The 13,325-nt window shown below is 48.1% G+C and overlaps 6 protein-coding genes across 7 annotated transcripts; 3 read left to right on the forward strand and 3 right to left on the reverse strand.

Annotated features, from left to right (window-relative positions):
• The first annotated feature begins 2,597 nt into the window (after positions 1–2,597).
• LOC9638056 (ectonucleotide pyrophosphatase/phosphodiesterase family member 3) lies at positions 2,598–3,947 on the forward strand. The gene is made up of 3 exons (XM_024662331.1): positions 2,598–2,838; positions 2,945–3,493; positions 3,547–3,947. Exons 1-3 carry the CDS (start codon positions 2,598–2,600, stop codon positions 3,945–3,947), a joined length of 1,191 nt encoding a protein of 396 aa, XP_024518099.1.
• Positions 3,948–4,039: 92 nt separating this feature from the next.
• LOC9638057 (GDSL esterase/lipase At1g28590) lies at positions 4,040–5,854 on the reverse strand. The gene is made up of 6 exons (XM_024662332.1): positions 5,808–5,854; positions 5,212–5,453; positions 4,879–5,104; positions 4,681–4,747; positions 4,364–4,529; positions 4,040–4,230 (listed from the first exon to the last, which is right to left on the reverse strand). The coding sequence occupies exons 1-6, from the start codon at positions 5,852–5,854 to the stop codon at positions 4,040–4,042; spliced, it is 939 nt and encodes a 312-aa protein (XP_024518100.1).
• Positions 5,557–6,536, reverse strand: LOC112341729 (transcription elongation factor SPT4 homolog 2-like). The gene is made up of 5 exons (XM_024662333.1): positions 6,405–6,536; positions 6,261–6,337; positions 6,139–6,194; positions 5,686–6,066; positions 5,557–5,631 (listed from the first exon to the last, which is right to left on the reverse strand). The coding sequence occupies exons 1-4, from the start codon at positions 6,534–6,536 to the stop codon at positions 6,005–6,007; spliced, it is 327 nt and encodes a 108-aa protein (XP_024518101.1). The 3' UTR covers positions 5,557–5,631; positions 5,686–6,004.
• A 50-nt stretch (positions 6,537–6,586) lies between these two features.
• LOC9638582 lies at positions 6,587–9,440 on the forward strand. The gene is made up of 5 exons (XM_024662425.1): positions 6,587–8,227; positions 8,284–8,444; positions 8,597–8,762; positions 8,835–9,131; positions 9,204–9,440. The coding sequence occupies exons 1-5, from the start codon at positions 6,811–6,813 to the stop codon at positions 9,308–9,310; spliced, it is 2,148 nt and encodes a 715-aa protein (XP_024518193.1). The 5' UTR covers positions 6,587–6,810; the 3' UTR covers positions 9,311–9,440.
• Positions 9,417–11,178, reverse strand: LOC9638058 (coiled-coil domain-containing protein 113). Its single transcript, XM_002988520.2, has 6 exons — positions 11,030–11,178; positions 10,393–10,844; positions 10,073–10,319; positions 9,848–9,979; positions 9,653–9,787; positions 9,417–9,585 (listed from the first exon to the last, which is right to left on the reverse strand). The coding sequence occupies exons 1-6, from the start codon at positions 11,132–11,134 to the stop codon at positions 9,496–9,498; spliced, it is 1,161 nt and encodes a 386-aa protein (XP_002988566.1). The 5' UTR covers positions 11,135–11,178; the 3' UTR covers positions 9,417–9,495.
• Positions 11,179–11,434: 256 nt separating this feature from the next.
• On the forward strand, positions 11,435–13,140 carry LOC9638583 (WAT1-related protein At4g19185). 2 transcript variants are annotated; one of them, XR_002990675.1, is made up of 7 exons: positions 11,435–11,684; positions 11,776–11,835; positions 11,923–12,039; positions 12,100–12,340; positions 12,393–12,545; positions 12,649–12,754; positions 12,820–13,140. XR_002990675.1 is itself a non-coding variant. In XM_002988458.2 (7 exons), the coding sequence occupies exons 1-7, from the start codon at positions 11,497–11,499 to the stop codon at positions 12,962–12,964; spliced, it is 1,038 nt and encodes a 345-aa protein (XP_002988504.1). In that variant the 5' UTR covers positions 11,435–11,496; the 3' UTR covers positions 12,965–13,140. The 2 variants fall into 2 exon arrangements, 1 of the variants encoding a protein (XP_002988504.1); XM_002988458.2 differs by having other exon boundaries at positions 12,621–12,754.
• Positions 13,141–13,325: the final 185 nt, after the last annotated feature.

Consider the following 13,325-nt stretch of genomic DNA (forward strand, 5'->3'; position numbering starts at 1 on the left):
ACTCTCACCTGTATATGTGTAACAGTATGTATATAACGGTGATGATATCTGAGCGATAAAGTTTTTCTCTTCTTCCTTAGTTTTCAACATGGTATTGGAGCTCAGGGATTAAATTCTGGGCTGAATGGAGGAGGAAGAGGAGGAAGACGATGAGTGAGCGGCTGTGAATTGCAAATATCAAGATGGAGGTTTTCTTGCTTATTTTGTCTTGTGCAGGCAACCCTAAAATGGAGGCGGTTCTTGATCGAGACTGGCCTGGATTTGAATTGAGAGCTTGCAACACCGCTTGCTACTGCTGGAGACGATCTGATGCCCCTGCTGCTACAAGGGAAGGCTTCCTTGGGCTGGAGATTTGCTGATGCTGCCAAGAGGCTTCTCTTCTTCCTGGGAATTGCTGTGTGCAATGATGGAGATATCACATTTGAGTGGGGGACATGGAACAAGATGCTGGTTCCTGACAAGTCCTGATACAAACTGGGCTGTGTGCAAGTTTGGGTACCTTGGAACATGCTGCTACTGTTGTTCAACACCACAAGATGCTGATTTCATGAGCTCAGCTTTTCTTGGCTAAGTGGGGGTGTGAGATAAATTCATAGTGGTTTAGCATTAGTTTCTTTTTTCTGATCCAGCCTTTGCACGCTGATCTCGGCTGAGTGGGGGTGTGAGGATGTAGTACATCCGAGATCACCATACAGCTGAGACACGTGGTGACATGTGGTGGATCTGGAGAGTCATGATTCTCACTTGTGTATGTATAGCAGTGATGATATCTGAGCGAGAATCTCTGATACCATGTTGGAAACTAAGGAAGAAGAGAAAAACTCTATTGCTCAGATATCATCACCACTATACATATACAGGTGAGAGTCGTGACTCTCCAGATCCACCACGTGTCACCACATGTCTCAGCCATATGGTGATCTTAGATGTACTACATCCTCATCCGAGATCAGCATGCAAAGGCTGGATCAGGAAAAAGAAACTAATGCTAAACCACTGTGAATCTATCTCACTCCCCCACTTAGCCAAGAAAAGCTAAGCTCATGAAATTAGCATTTTGTGGTGTTGAACAACAGTAGCAGCACGTTCCAAGGTACCCAAGCTTGCACACAGCCCAGCTTGTATCAGGACCCGTCAGAACCAGCATCTTGTTCCATGTCCCCCACTCAAATGTGATCTCTCCATCAGCCTCAAGGCCCTTGCGCACAGCAATTCCCAGGAAGAAGAGAAGCCTCTTGGGAGCATCAGCAAATCTCCAGCCCAAGGAAGCCTTCCCTTGTAGCAGCAGGGGCATTAGATCATCTCCAGCGGTAGCAAGCGGTGTTGCAAGCTTTCAATTCATATCCAGGCCAGTCTCGATCAAGAACTGCCTCCATTTTAGGGTTGCCTGTACAAGACAAAATAAACAAGAAAACCTCCATCTTGATATTTGCAATTCACAGCTGCTCCAGATCAGGGGGCTCATCGTCTTCCTCCTCTTCCTCCTCCATTCAGATATAATCCCTGAGCTCCAATACCATGTTGAAAACTAAGGAAGAAGAGAAAAACTCTCTCACTCAAATATCATCACCGTTATACATACATAGGTGGGAGCCACGTGTCTCAGCTGTACGGTGATCTCGGATGTACTACATCCTCACAGCTTCACTTTGGAGAGGTTCATGGCAATCTTTTCATGCATTGCAACAGGGATTTAGACACAGGTTTTCTGCTCACTGTGCAGGAATGAAGGTCACGTCAGTGCAGCTACAACGCTCGTTGGCATTGGTCAAGGAATCACTCATCCACTTGAAGGATTTCCAAAGCTTCGGTGCATTGGTGTGCTTTCCTGTTTGATTCCTCTTTTAACGAAGCTTTGCATATCGCTCTGGGAGCACTAGTTTTCCAGTGGCCAAGGTGTTAAAACTGCTCAAGTGGAGTAGATCCATGTCGTCGTTGATGATGTTCCTGTGGGAACTTCGGGTGCTGAACTCGAACATCCAGGTCATTGTATGCTTATCATGTTCGCCTTTCTTCGTCCTTACTGCTTCTTGTCTCTTTTTCAGGCTGAATATGTGGCGTATCTAACTGGTAGAGTAGAAGAAGATCGAAATGCAAGCAGCCTGTATCACCACACCGGCTGGGTGCCCATACTTTCTGCAAATCTCACTTTAGAGGAAATGTTGTAAAGCACAGATGAATTCGAGAAGTCTGAAGGCAGGTCACCATATAGAGAAATTCTCCCTAGCCTTGAACACGAGTTGCTACTTCCAGGGCTTGGGCCAGTGCTTGACACTGCATCGCTCATGTCAACGCTGCTTGTCCTAGTCCAGATTCTTGAATAGAACGAGGGAGATTCAACTGTGCTTGGGGCGAATACTTTGAGCGCCCCATGTTAAACGTTGGTGAGTCAACCAAAGGAGGCTATCAGTTTTTTGCCTTAGATTACCACTTGCAAAAAATCTAACAAAAAAGGAAAAATCTAACGTTTGCTGAATAAGCGCTTTGCTAAAGTTGGCATGCAGCTAACCAAATAAGTTCTAAAGAGACCATACATAGGCAAAGCGACCATATAAACTAATCACCTTTCTAGACCTTAGGTTGATCGAGGCTGTGATATGAGGATCTCTTTGTTGACGTTAGTTTTTATTGTTTCTGTGGGACTTACCAAATCAAATGGCATGATCAAGAAGCCTCTGGTCATTCTCATATCTGTTGATGGATTCAAATGGGGTTACCAGTTTAAGACGTCCACTCCAAACATTGACTTCATCAAGGAGAATGGTGTGGAAGCTTTTCCGGGTATGATTCCAGTGTTTCCCACAGTGACAATGCCAAATCACAATTCCATTGCTACTGGTACGTCATAAAAGATTTTCTTATTTGTTGGTAAATCAATTAATTTAAACAGGTTTGTATCCTGCATGGCACGGAATTATTGCCAATAGTTTCGTGGATCCATCAGACCCTTCATTTCCAAGGTTTAACGTCTCGTGGGCGGATCCAAGGTGGTGGCACGGAGAGCCTCTTTGGGAAACGGTAGTTAGGAATGGACTCAAGGCTGGAACTTATCTATGGCCGGGGAGTGAAGTTGTAAGAGGCCACTGGACTTGTCCTCAAGAGTACTGTGCTCGCCTTGCAAACTCATCTCTTGCCTTTGAGGACCGCATTGACTCCATTCTAAAGTTTGTGGACATGCCAGTTTCCAAGCGGCCAAGCTTCATTGCTGTTTACTTTGACAATCCGGATCACGCAGGGCATGCCTCGGGACCAGACTCGCAAGAGCTCACAGATGCTGTGAGCAACATTGACAAGATGGTTGGAAGACTCTTGGAAGGTCTGGAAGCGCGTGGGATACTCAATGATGTTCATATTATCATGGTTAGTGACCATGGCATGGTAATGAGCTGCGAGAGTAAGGTGATTTATCTTGAGGATTTGGCTCCATGGATCAGAATCCCTGATGAATGGTATGACTGGGTTGGAGCAGTAGTTGCATTGAGACCTCCAAGAGGTAATTTATGTGATAACTTTATTTTGACTCTTATTGACTAAGCTTTTGACCAGGTTTTGATGCAAAGCACATTGTGAAGAAGATGAACGAGGGATTGCAGTCAGGAAAGGTGAATAATGGACAGTTCCTCAAGGTTTTCCTCAAGGAAGATTTGCCAGAAAGGTTACATTTCTCACATGGCAAGTTTGGTCAACCTATCATTGGGTTGGCTTCAGAAAGCTATACTGTGAAGCTTGGGAGATCAACAAATAGTAGCTGTGGAGGTTTTCATGGTTATGACAATGCGTACTCCTCAATGCGGTCTGTTTTCTTTGCTCATGGTCCAAGATTTCCGAAACGAAAAGTGGCATCGTTCCCTAATGTGGAGATATATAACATAATCACCACAATTATAGGAATTCGAGGAGCCCCAAACAATGGAACACTGTCATTTGCTCCTGATATTTTGATTTGATATTCAAAAGGCATATATGTACTTCTTCAATTAGGCTATTAAGAAGAAAGATTTGAGTACTCAAGGCTGTTGTAGCAAATGAACTTCTGTCATCATTCGGGCTCTCTCCGCACTTTCCTATTGGAAGTGAAGTTGCAAATCTGCGTAATGTTCAGAGATGGATAAATGTATCGACCTGTGAGCAATGCCTTTGACAACTTCCGATAGAACGACTCAGTAAAGTGAACGCCATCCCAGCTGACGTACTCCGAAGGTTTCAAAGTGGTACCGTTTGGCTGGATAACTAGTCCGCATGGCTGAGTAACGTCAAAGTTATATTCCCCTCCATTCCCGCAACATGCTGATAGTTTAGTCTTGTTTTGGAATCCTGGAAAGACATAAATGAGTGTAATTACAACAACACCACATGATCTCACCATAAACTAGCGGTTTATCCAGGACATCCAAAGTGAATTTGTAAGCATCTGCATAAAGAAGATGAAATCCCGTCCTGTTCTTTTGCAAGACTTGGATTTCATCATACAACTGCTTGTTGAACGCTTCCGCAACTTGGTTAAAAGGAAGAAGACAACCCCGAGAGTCCTTTGGCATATATTTTCCAAATACGCTCAGCAATACCGGCATGCAGCCGTGAGGGAACGTGCTGAAGACCAACAAGTTTTGTGCGCCATGCTCATGGAGACTCTATTAAAGGGTTTAGAACAACCTCAAGACTGAATGCAAATTTGTGTACCTGTAATGCGTGAGAGATGGCTCTCACAACGAATGGAACAACCTCAGCTGTTACATTCTCAGGGCTTCTATGCTCCAACAAGTAGGAATTGAGAAGGTCGTTAGTACTTATGACAACCGCATACAGAGCAGTCTTTAGATGATGATAATAAGGAACTAGCTTTTGCATCCCTACAGAGGAAACTATGAATGACACTACCTTTGCAAAGTCTGAGAAGAATCATTACCTTTACCATGTCCGCTGTCGTAAGCATCCTGCTTGAACCTCAGAAACTGGTCAATCTGAACCGGAAGGTACAGTGGGACTTCGAAGCTGGTGTTCAAAGCAGTCGCTCCAGAGACCGCAAAATTCACCCCGTTGGCATAATTCGAGTTAATACTTTGCAAAATGGGATCCAGGAATCTATCATACTCAAAAGCCTCCGCTGCAAAAACATACACGAATAACATCAAATGCTGTTTAATCAACGCACACAATTACCAAAGAAGTCGACAACCAAGCGACCATCCGAGTATCTCTTCGATGGCTTACTGAAGAAAGTCATGCCATAAGGCTTATACTCTGCGGCACTAATAAACGGAGCTGCTGCTTGAACATTCCCTGTATCGACAATAGAATCCCCGAACCAGAACATGGCTTTTGGACACTGGAAACCCAAGCCTGGAGCAAATAACTCAGCAATCACTAGAACTGCCGCTATTGACAAGAACTCCATGATAATCAATTGTTGAGCGAGCAGAATGTCGACTTGATGCCGCTGATCTTTTCTGGAGCTGCAGAAACGATGTGATCGTTGTCTTAAAACTCGAAGATTAACCTTGGTTCTGTGGACGACCACCTGGACTACTACTTTGTCGCGTATAATGACGAACTTTCTAGTTTCCCGATTTCATTTTATGTTTAAACAAACAAAACTTTAGTACAGTTTATTGCTCGTGGTGATTCGCCATGCTGCAGTTTGAAACATGTCAAAAGATGAAAGCAATCAAGCAAGCACTCACTCACCATTGTCTTCTTGCTCGGATCACTGGCTGGTTCTATGGCCGTTTCGATGCTCACGCTTAATCGCCCATAACGTAGTTGATCAGCAGTCAAACCCTCGAAGTCCCGATCCAGGTCCTGCCTACTTCCCGCAACTCGGCAAATCACTGAGCTTGAGCCTCTTTACACTCATAGCACTTAACGGAAGAACACAAAAATAGTGTACGACAAAGTGGTACGGATAACATACGGATTGTACGTAATGTGGTCAAGATCGGACGGCTATCACCGACGCGGGAATTTGAGATCAATCGTTCGAGGCGTCTCTGGAGAGAAATGGAAATCACGCTTCTCCAGCCGCGGGCGCTTCCACAGTGATGGCATAGCATCCGGGAAGGAGCCTTTCTGCGAGAGAGAAAGAGAGAGAGAAGGAATGAGAAAGGAGCGATGGAATCGAGAAAGGCGAGAGCTTTATACCGATCCTCATCCACTTCGCGACCCAGCTCTGGCTGGAATCCATGATCGACACGACGCTGAGCAAAGATTTGGCGACATTGAGCAAGAAAGAGAAAAGAATCGAAATATTTTCCTTTCCTTACCCGGTGAAGAGGGAAGTGGTGCTCTCCTCCACGCTCCCGAAGAAATTCCCGCAGTTCTCACAGCCGTCCGTCGCGAACTGCGCAGTGGCATCGGGTCGATCGATCGATCGCTCGGCAAAGAAAGAGAGACGATCGACAAAGAACCTGGAGCTGCGATTTCACCAAATGGCAGCCAAGACAGGCGACGTAGGACGATTTCTTGCCGGATGGGAGCCCGGCGGACAGCGAAAGCGGCAGCTGAGCGACTGGAAGAATCGACCGCGACGTAGCTCCCATTTCCGGTGCTCTGTCTTGGAAGAACCCTAAAACTGTGGGCTTTGTCTCTGTCTAGTTAACGGAGTCTGTGAGACTAACCGACAACCAGAGCGTTTCTAGGGTTGGATGGATCTGTGATCTGTGATGCGGAGCGTTGGAGAGTGCCGCATTCCTGTGAGCGCTGCGAATTTCGCGACGGTTGTGGATGATCCAGCTCGGGAGAGCTCGCATTTGATGCTATCTGGAGGAGAGATTTCCAGCTTCGGCGGTGGCGGCGGCGGTGGCGTTGGCAGGCATGGCGAATGGATTCCACGCGCTATGGGAGCCACCAGGTAGTGCACAGATCTCGCAGAATGGAGGCCACGCCAAGGGAATCCATTCTTCTTCTTTCTCTTCGTCCATTCGCAAGCCGCTTCCATTGTCCTTGTTTGGAGAGCAAGACGATGAGGACGAGGAGGGGCAAGGAAAAGAGGAAGAATTCATCGCTGCTGATCGAGGAGGAGGAGGAGAAGATGGAGAAGAAGAAGAAGAAGAATTTGGAGAATTCGAGTCAGTGGCGACGCACATTGGCGAGCAGAATGGGAATCGCGTGGAACAAGAGAGAATAGAGAAATCACAGGAGAATGGTTTTGGAGATTTGGAAGCGCACACTCCAGAGGAAAAGATCTCGAATGGCTGGGGTTCCACGGTTCCAACCAGCGAGCTGATGCTAGCGATGCATGGTATTCGCAGCGATCGTCAAGTCCCTCTCCACGTCCCAGCTCCGTCAACTCTACTTCCAGATCTCCACGTCCCAGCTCCATCGATCCTACTTCCACATCTCCAGTTCCCAGCTCCATCAACTCTACTTCCAGAGACCACTTCCAACGATGATGAATGGGGAGAGTTTGCGGAGCCTTCCGTTTTAAAAGGTGGTGGTGCACAGGTTGGGCTCGTCGATCTTATCTCTATGTCCGACGATCAAGAATCTCTCGGGAAACCAAGCACGGTGGCAAAGGATTTATTCTGGAGTCCAGGTGTGGAGCAAGCTTTTCCACCTTCATTGCTGGATTCACAACAAGAGGTTCTTCCAGTCGATGCTGATACTGCCATCTTCAGTAGCGAGATCGCTCTAGAGAAACACGAACAGTCCAAACTCACTGGCTGGGATCTGGATGAATCTCGGTGGGGTGAGAAGCAAAGCACCGTGGAGAACTCGCCACCGGATTTCTTCTTGGAGAATGGTAACAGTGCGGGCTTTGAGCATGACGCTTCACTGTCGTTGCTGGATGCACAGCCGGATGTTCTGCCAGTCGAGAAGGATTTGGACGCTGCCAACTTGATCACTCCAGACGGGTCGAAACTCGAAACCACGGTGGAGAAGGATTTTTTCTGGGATAGTAGCAGTGAAGTTCCTCCATCGTTGCTGGATTCGCAACAGGATGTGCCAGTGGAAATCGATGGCTTCGAGCTCGCAGATGATCGCAGCTGGGCTTTCAGTGCTGCGACGCTGGAGAGCAGCGGCTATTCTCGATCAGTCAGCCTCCCAGCTCCGAAAGCCGACGTGAGCTTTCCAGGCGACATTCTCTCCGGCGACGTAACGTCCACTGGCATCTCTCACCGCCGGAGCCACAGCCATGGAGGCTTCCATCCCAGCTTTACTGCCATAGACGAGTGGTCATCGTTCGAGGAGTTTGCCACTTCCATCGGGCCTCGCAATGCTTCGCCCAAAGGTTTGCTGCCATCTTTCGTTCGTCATATCTGGAAACACTAACATCGATCATTCCAGAGATTGTGGAGGAGCACGAGGAGCAAAGTTTGTGGGACACAAGCCCAGCTCTAAATGCATTACAAGATAATGCACTCGCAACAACGAACAGTGATCTTATGGATTTGCTTTCGCTCGACTGGGATTCAAAGGCAGTCCTGGCAGCGACTGCCACTGACGAGGTAGGTTTTTTCCCTGCTATGCAGTAGAACGTAAAGGATGCATAGCTAAAACAATCGTTCCAGTTCGTCGTTCCAATGCATCATTCAAGATAGCTGTGTCTGTTTTCTACGTATGCTCTTGCAGGCATGATAATTTAACTCCTATCCTTCAGGCACAACCAAACGCAGCAGACATGGAAGAAGGGATGAAGCCGAAGTACCTCAAATCGTGGACTCTTCTCGCCCGTGCTTGTGCCACCGAGTTAAAACTCGGCCTTGGCATCTGGAACGATGCCGTGTCCCGTGGCTGTTCTACGCGACTCGTCTCCACCGAGCAAGGTTGTACGAATCTAGGAGCGAAAGTTTTCCTGCGAAAGTAGCCACTGGTTAACTAACTTTCAGCTGAAACAGGTGAAAACTACTTCACTGCCCTCGTACACATTTACCGGGTTTTTCGCCTCCTGGGTGCCTCGGCGGAGCTCTACGCGTCGTGGCTTCTTCCCGGGATTTGTGAGGAGCTCGCGCTGGCCATGGACGAGTCCCGGCTGGCCTGGACTAGGCTCGAGAGCGTGGTGGAGCTCCTTGATTCGAGGACGAGCTTGACAAGATTGGAGGAGTGTCTTCGTTGCTTGCCATCGTCGCCACAGGCACCATCGTCGCCATCATCGTGCTGTGCGTTGTCTCTCTTGCGTTTCGACTCTTTTCCAGGTGAGTTGTCGAGGCTTTTCCATTTCTCTTGGATCCGTGCAGTTCGTCGATTGACTCGTGTAGCTTCTCTAGACGTGCCACTCGTTGTCTGGGACGACAGCACATATTTTTTACCCGTCGCCAATCTCTGGGCCAACCGCGTGTCCCGAATCTCTCCTGTGGCTTACTTTAGTGGATGAAGGACGACGACACTGCCAAGAGCTTCCCGTGGGATTGCGTTTACGTGGTTTGTAGAGTTACTTGTTTAAAAGCGGCCGCCGCAATGTACAAGAGGTTCCCGACAACTACCAAAGAAAGATCTTAAATATCTTCCTAGAGAAATAGACCAGCAAGAAAACGAACCTAGAAGGCATAGCCGCTTGCGTCAAGCGGTCACACCACGGCTTGCCATGTCTTTATGGACGAGCGTCAAGCTTTTCTCGAGCTCTTGACGTGTCAGGTCAGCAATTTCTACCTGGAAAGCACAAAGAAAACAAAACAGTGAAAGAACGATGACAACGAACTTAAAGATTTTTTGCCACCTTTCCAATCCATGTTTTGATCTCTTTCCTCAGACCGAAAGCTTTGTTTCGTGCTTTCATATAGTCCATGGCGGTCGGTTGTGGAGGCCCATCTTGATTTTGAAGAGCAATTATGACCGCGTCGTGGAGTTTTCTCTGCGATCAAGGAATGTTTTCAGGAAGAATCTCAGAAAAGATAACTAGACAGACACTCACCCGCTGAACTCTCTCGGCCATGATAAATCCATCTGCCGAGTTAACAAGTGGAAATCGATCCGTGAGTGATTGCTTCATTCGTAGTCCTTGGTCGTGGGCGTAAGATAGCATCTCCAGCGTGTTCTCGAGGACCTGCATTGCCAACACCGCTGTATCGAGAAACGGAGCAAAGACGGGAAGATCTGATTCATAAAGGAAGAAAAACTCGGAGAGCGCAGACACTACCTGCAACGTCGACTTGATCAAACGCTTTAGCCGACGTATCTCCTTAACTCGCTCGCGCATCCGGGCGTTGAGCTGACCATTTACGATCTTGAGCTCGTCAAAATCCACCACGTGAAGAATTTCCTCGAGATCTTTCTTGTTTCCGAATTGCTTGAGCAAACTGTTGCGCTCGGTCTTGGCTCTGGCGTTCTTTGCCAGAACGTTGTCCCTTAAGTTCTTCTTCCTTCTGTTCTTGTCCACGACGAATCTACATCAACGAAAGGAATAATCCAAGTTTCGGTATCCGAAAAAGCCGAGAAGAAAGAAAAGAAGCGACTGACCTGAGAATATCTTCTGAGTATGGCTTGTCTACGGGATTGAGCTGTGCCAGCAGCAACACATCCCTGTTGAAATCAACACGATCCTTCCTGAATTCGGCAACTCGGTGCTTGGCCGCATTGAGAACCGCTCGGAGGTCGTCGAGAATGCGGTCTTGTTCCACTTTGATCTTCTCGATATACTGCCGCTGGAACAGGCACTCCTCGTCCACAATCTCCAGTTTCTCCTCGGGGCTCAACGTCAAGACCACCATCTCCTGAGGCTTTGCTGCCACTTGCGAGAATCGGACGCCACTTCTCGCGGGTTGATCCGCCGCAACTTCTGAAGCTGCTCTCGCCGCCGCTGCCGCCGCCTTGGCCTTCTCTTCCGCCTCGGCCTTTTCTTTCTCTTCCTGCTCCTTCTCCATGCTTTCCAGATGAAGCTGGAGGCTGGATTTTCGCGCTACAACCACGCGCTGGATCAAAGAGAAAAGAAAAGAGTCAGCGCTAGGCGATAACACGAAAGAAAACAAGCAATGCACGATCTTGTCGAAAGGAAATAGAGGGAATATGGCCAAGAATCGTGAGATTTGGAGGCAATACACCGGATTTCGACCGGAGCTGGACGAAATATCACAATGCGGGGGATGGAAAAACTCACCGAGAGATGCTCCGAGAGCATCGCGTTCTCGACGCGGATGAACATCTGCTGGCGATGGAGCTCTCTAAGCTGCTTGGCGCGCTCCTCCACCTCCAGATCGGCCATGGGGGCCGGGCGCGAGACCTAGCGCTCCTGGCGATGGCGCCCCAGCTCAAACCGCAAAGAATGAAGAGGAGGGAATTTTTCTGGGGTTGAGTCAGATAGGCTTTAGGGCTTAAAGAGCGGTTGGTCGTTAGAAATATCCTTTTGCCCGCTCCGCCAGTGCCGGAGAGCCACGTGGCTTCGTTATTAAACGAAGATGCCAATTAGACTAAGACATTGTTAGCTAGTTAATCGTGCTTAAGAAAAGCCAGATGGCCGATTTTCAACACGTCCAGCGTTTTTGTGTGGCAATGGCGGGGCTTTTCTGTTTCTTTCAAAATCCCTGTTCTTCTTCCACTCCCTGTTCGTGGCTTTAGGTTTTGGCGATGGCGGACATCCGCGCCAGCAATCTCACTGTTCATGCAGCGCTCCTGTTGACGCAGTTCCTCACGGCCTTCATGACGCTCGCGACGCAGGCGGTGCTCAAGGAAGGCGTGAATCGCCTCGTTCTCGGGTGCTACTGCCTCTTTCTCGCAGGAGCGGTGCTCGCGGTTGCTGCATTCGTGTTTGAGAGGTAAAGAACTGCGAGATTTCGGCTGGATTCTCGCGTTTTCTTGAAATAACTCTCGTCGCCCCCCTTTCTTGGCACGAATGGCATCACACAGGGGGCGGGATCTTCGAATTACGTTTGGATTGATTCTCCAGCTGCTCGTCTTTGGTTTCTTGTAAGTGCTTTTGGATGATCGAGAGCAACTGACGGTCTAATCGAGGTATCTTGTTTGTGCTTTTCTCCTTTTTTCTCCCTTGAACAGTGTGTTTATCATACAAATTCTGGGATTAGTGGGGCTCTCCAAGACTTCGGCCAGCTTTGTCTCGGCAATGCATCCACTGTCAACCGTTTTTACTGCCGCGTTCGCGATGCTCTTTGGGTGAGGACAAAGAAGCTCCAGTACTAAGTAAAGATCGAGCTAACTTTCCTCTTTTTCTAGGGTAGAGAAAGTGAAACTTCTCTCAGTGTACGGGCAAGCGAAGATCGCCGGCATTCTCGTTTGCGCTGGCGGTGCAATCTTGATGATCCTCTACAAAGGCCCGTGCGTTCTCGGCTTGCAGTGCTCGTCACCGTCCTCGACAACGCCGATCAAATCCGTAAGGACTGGGGTCGAGTTCCAGGTCGGTGCCTTTTGCATCGTTCTAAGCTCTATGGCCGCTGGAGCAATGGGAACTTTTGCGGTAAAAAATGCTCTCTTCTCTTTACATCTTCATTCGTTTTTTATTTTTCCAGGCAAAGCTGCTTGAGAAGCGCCCCACACCAGTCACAATCCTGGCAATCACTTTCTTGATAGGATCACTCGTCAGTGGGACGGCTGGGTTCTTCACAATCGACAGTTCCGCGTGGAGATTAACCGGGAGTTTAGTCCCCGTCGTTATGCTCATCGTAAGTTTCCATACTCTGGTGCTGCTTTGCCTAGGCTCAAAGTAACCATACACACTGGTTTTTGGTTTTGCTCAGTCCGTTCTTTCCTTGTCCATATTTCCAGTTTTGATGCTTTGGAGCGTGATGCGGCTCGGCCCCACGATCGTCGGCTGCTACACGCCTGTAAATACACTCATCACGTCGCTTTTCTCGAGCATTTTCCTGGGCAGGCAAGCAAGCAAAAGTCTAGACATCTAAAATGCTTCTTTTTTTGCTTTTGCTTTTGCTTTTGCAGCATCATCGGGGCACTTTTCATTTTGATCGGACTTTTGCTCGTTAGCTGGGCCCACGAGGAGTGCTCCAAATCAACCGCCGAACAAGAAGCACCATGCTCGGCGGAGCCCCTCATCGAGAAGATCGAAGCTATAAATCTCGCCTAGCTCAACAGGAAAGTTGTAAATACTACTACCACTACAGGCTACTCTCATATCATGGGTGAGTATCATTCGCTTCAACTTAGTCAGCACGGATTTCTCTGATCCGAAAGATGGTGTTTGACATGATTGAGATCTAATCACTTTGGCACCCAATGAAGATAGAAAAGAAATTCAAGTAATGTGCCCAGACAGAAAGGGTCCGTAGCAAAATCGCCGAAGCCATTTGCTGCGGATGAGTGTGCTGGATCAATCTAGCAAGAGAAAAATAAGTCGCAAGCAACAGCGCATTGCTATCGACTGAGTGCCCTTGCCTTTGCATACAAACCCTAGGCGGCCACAAGAGCCCTAATAAATCCAAACCTAG

This window comes from Selaginella moellendorffii, unplaced genomic scaffold (assembly GCF_000143415.4).
Source record: "Selaginella moellendorffii unplaced genomic scaffold, v1.0 SELMOscaffold_89, whole genome shotgun sequence".
NCBI classification, from domain to species: Eukaryota; Viridiplantae; Streptophyta; class Lycopodiopsida; order Selaginellales; family Selaginellaceae; genus Selaginella; species Selaginella moellendorffii.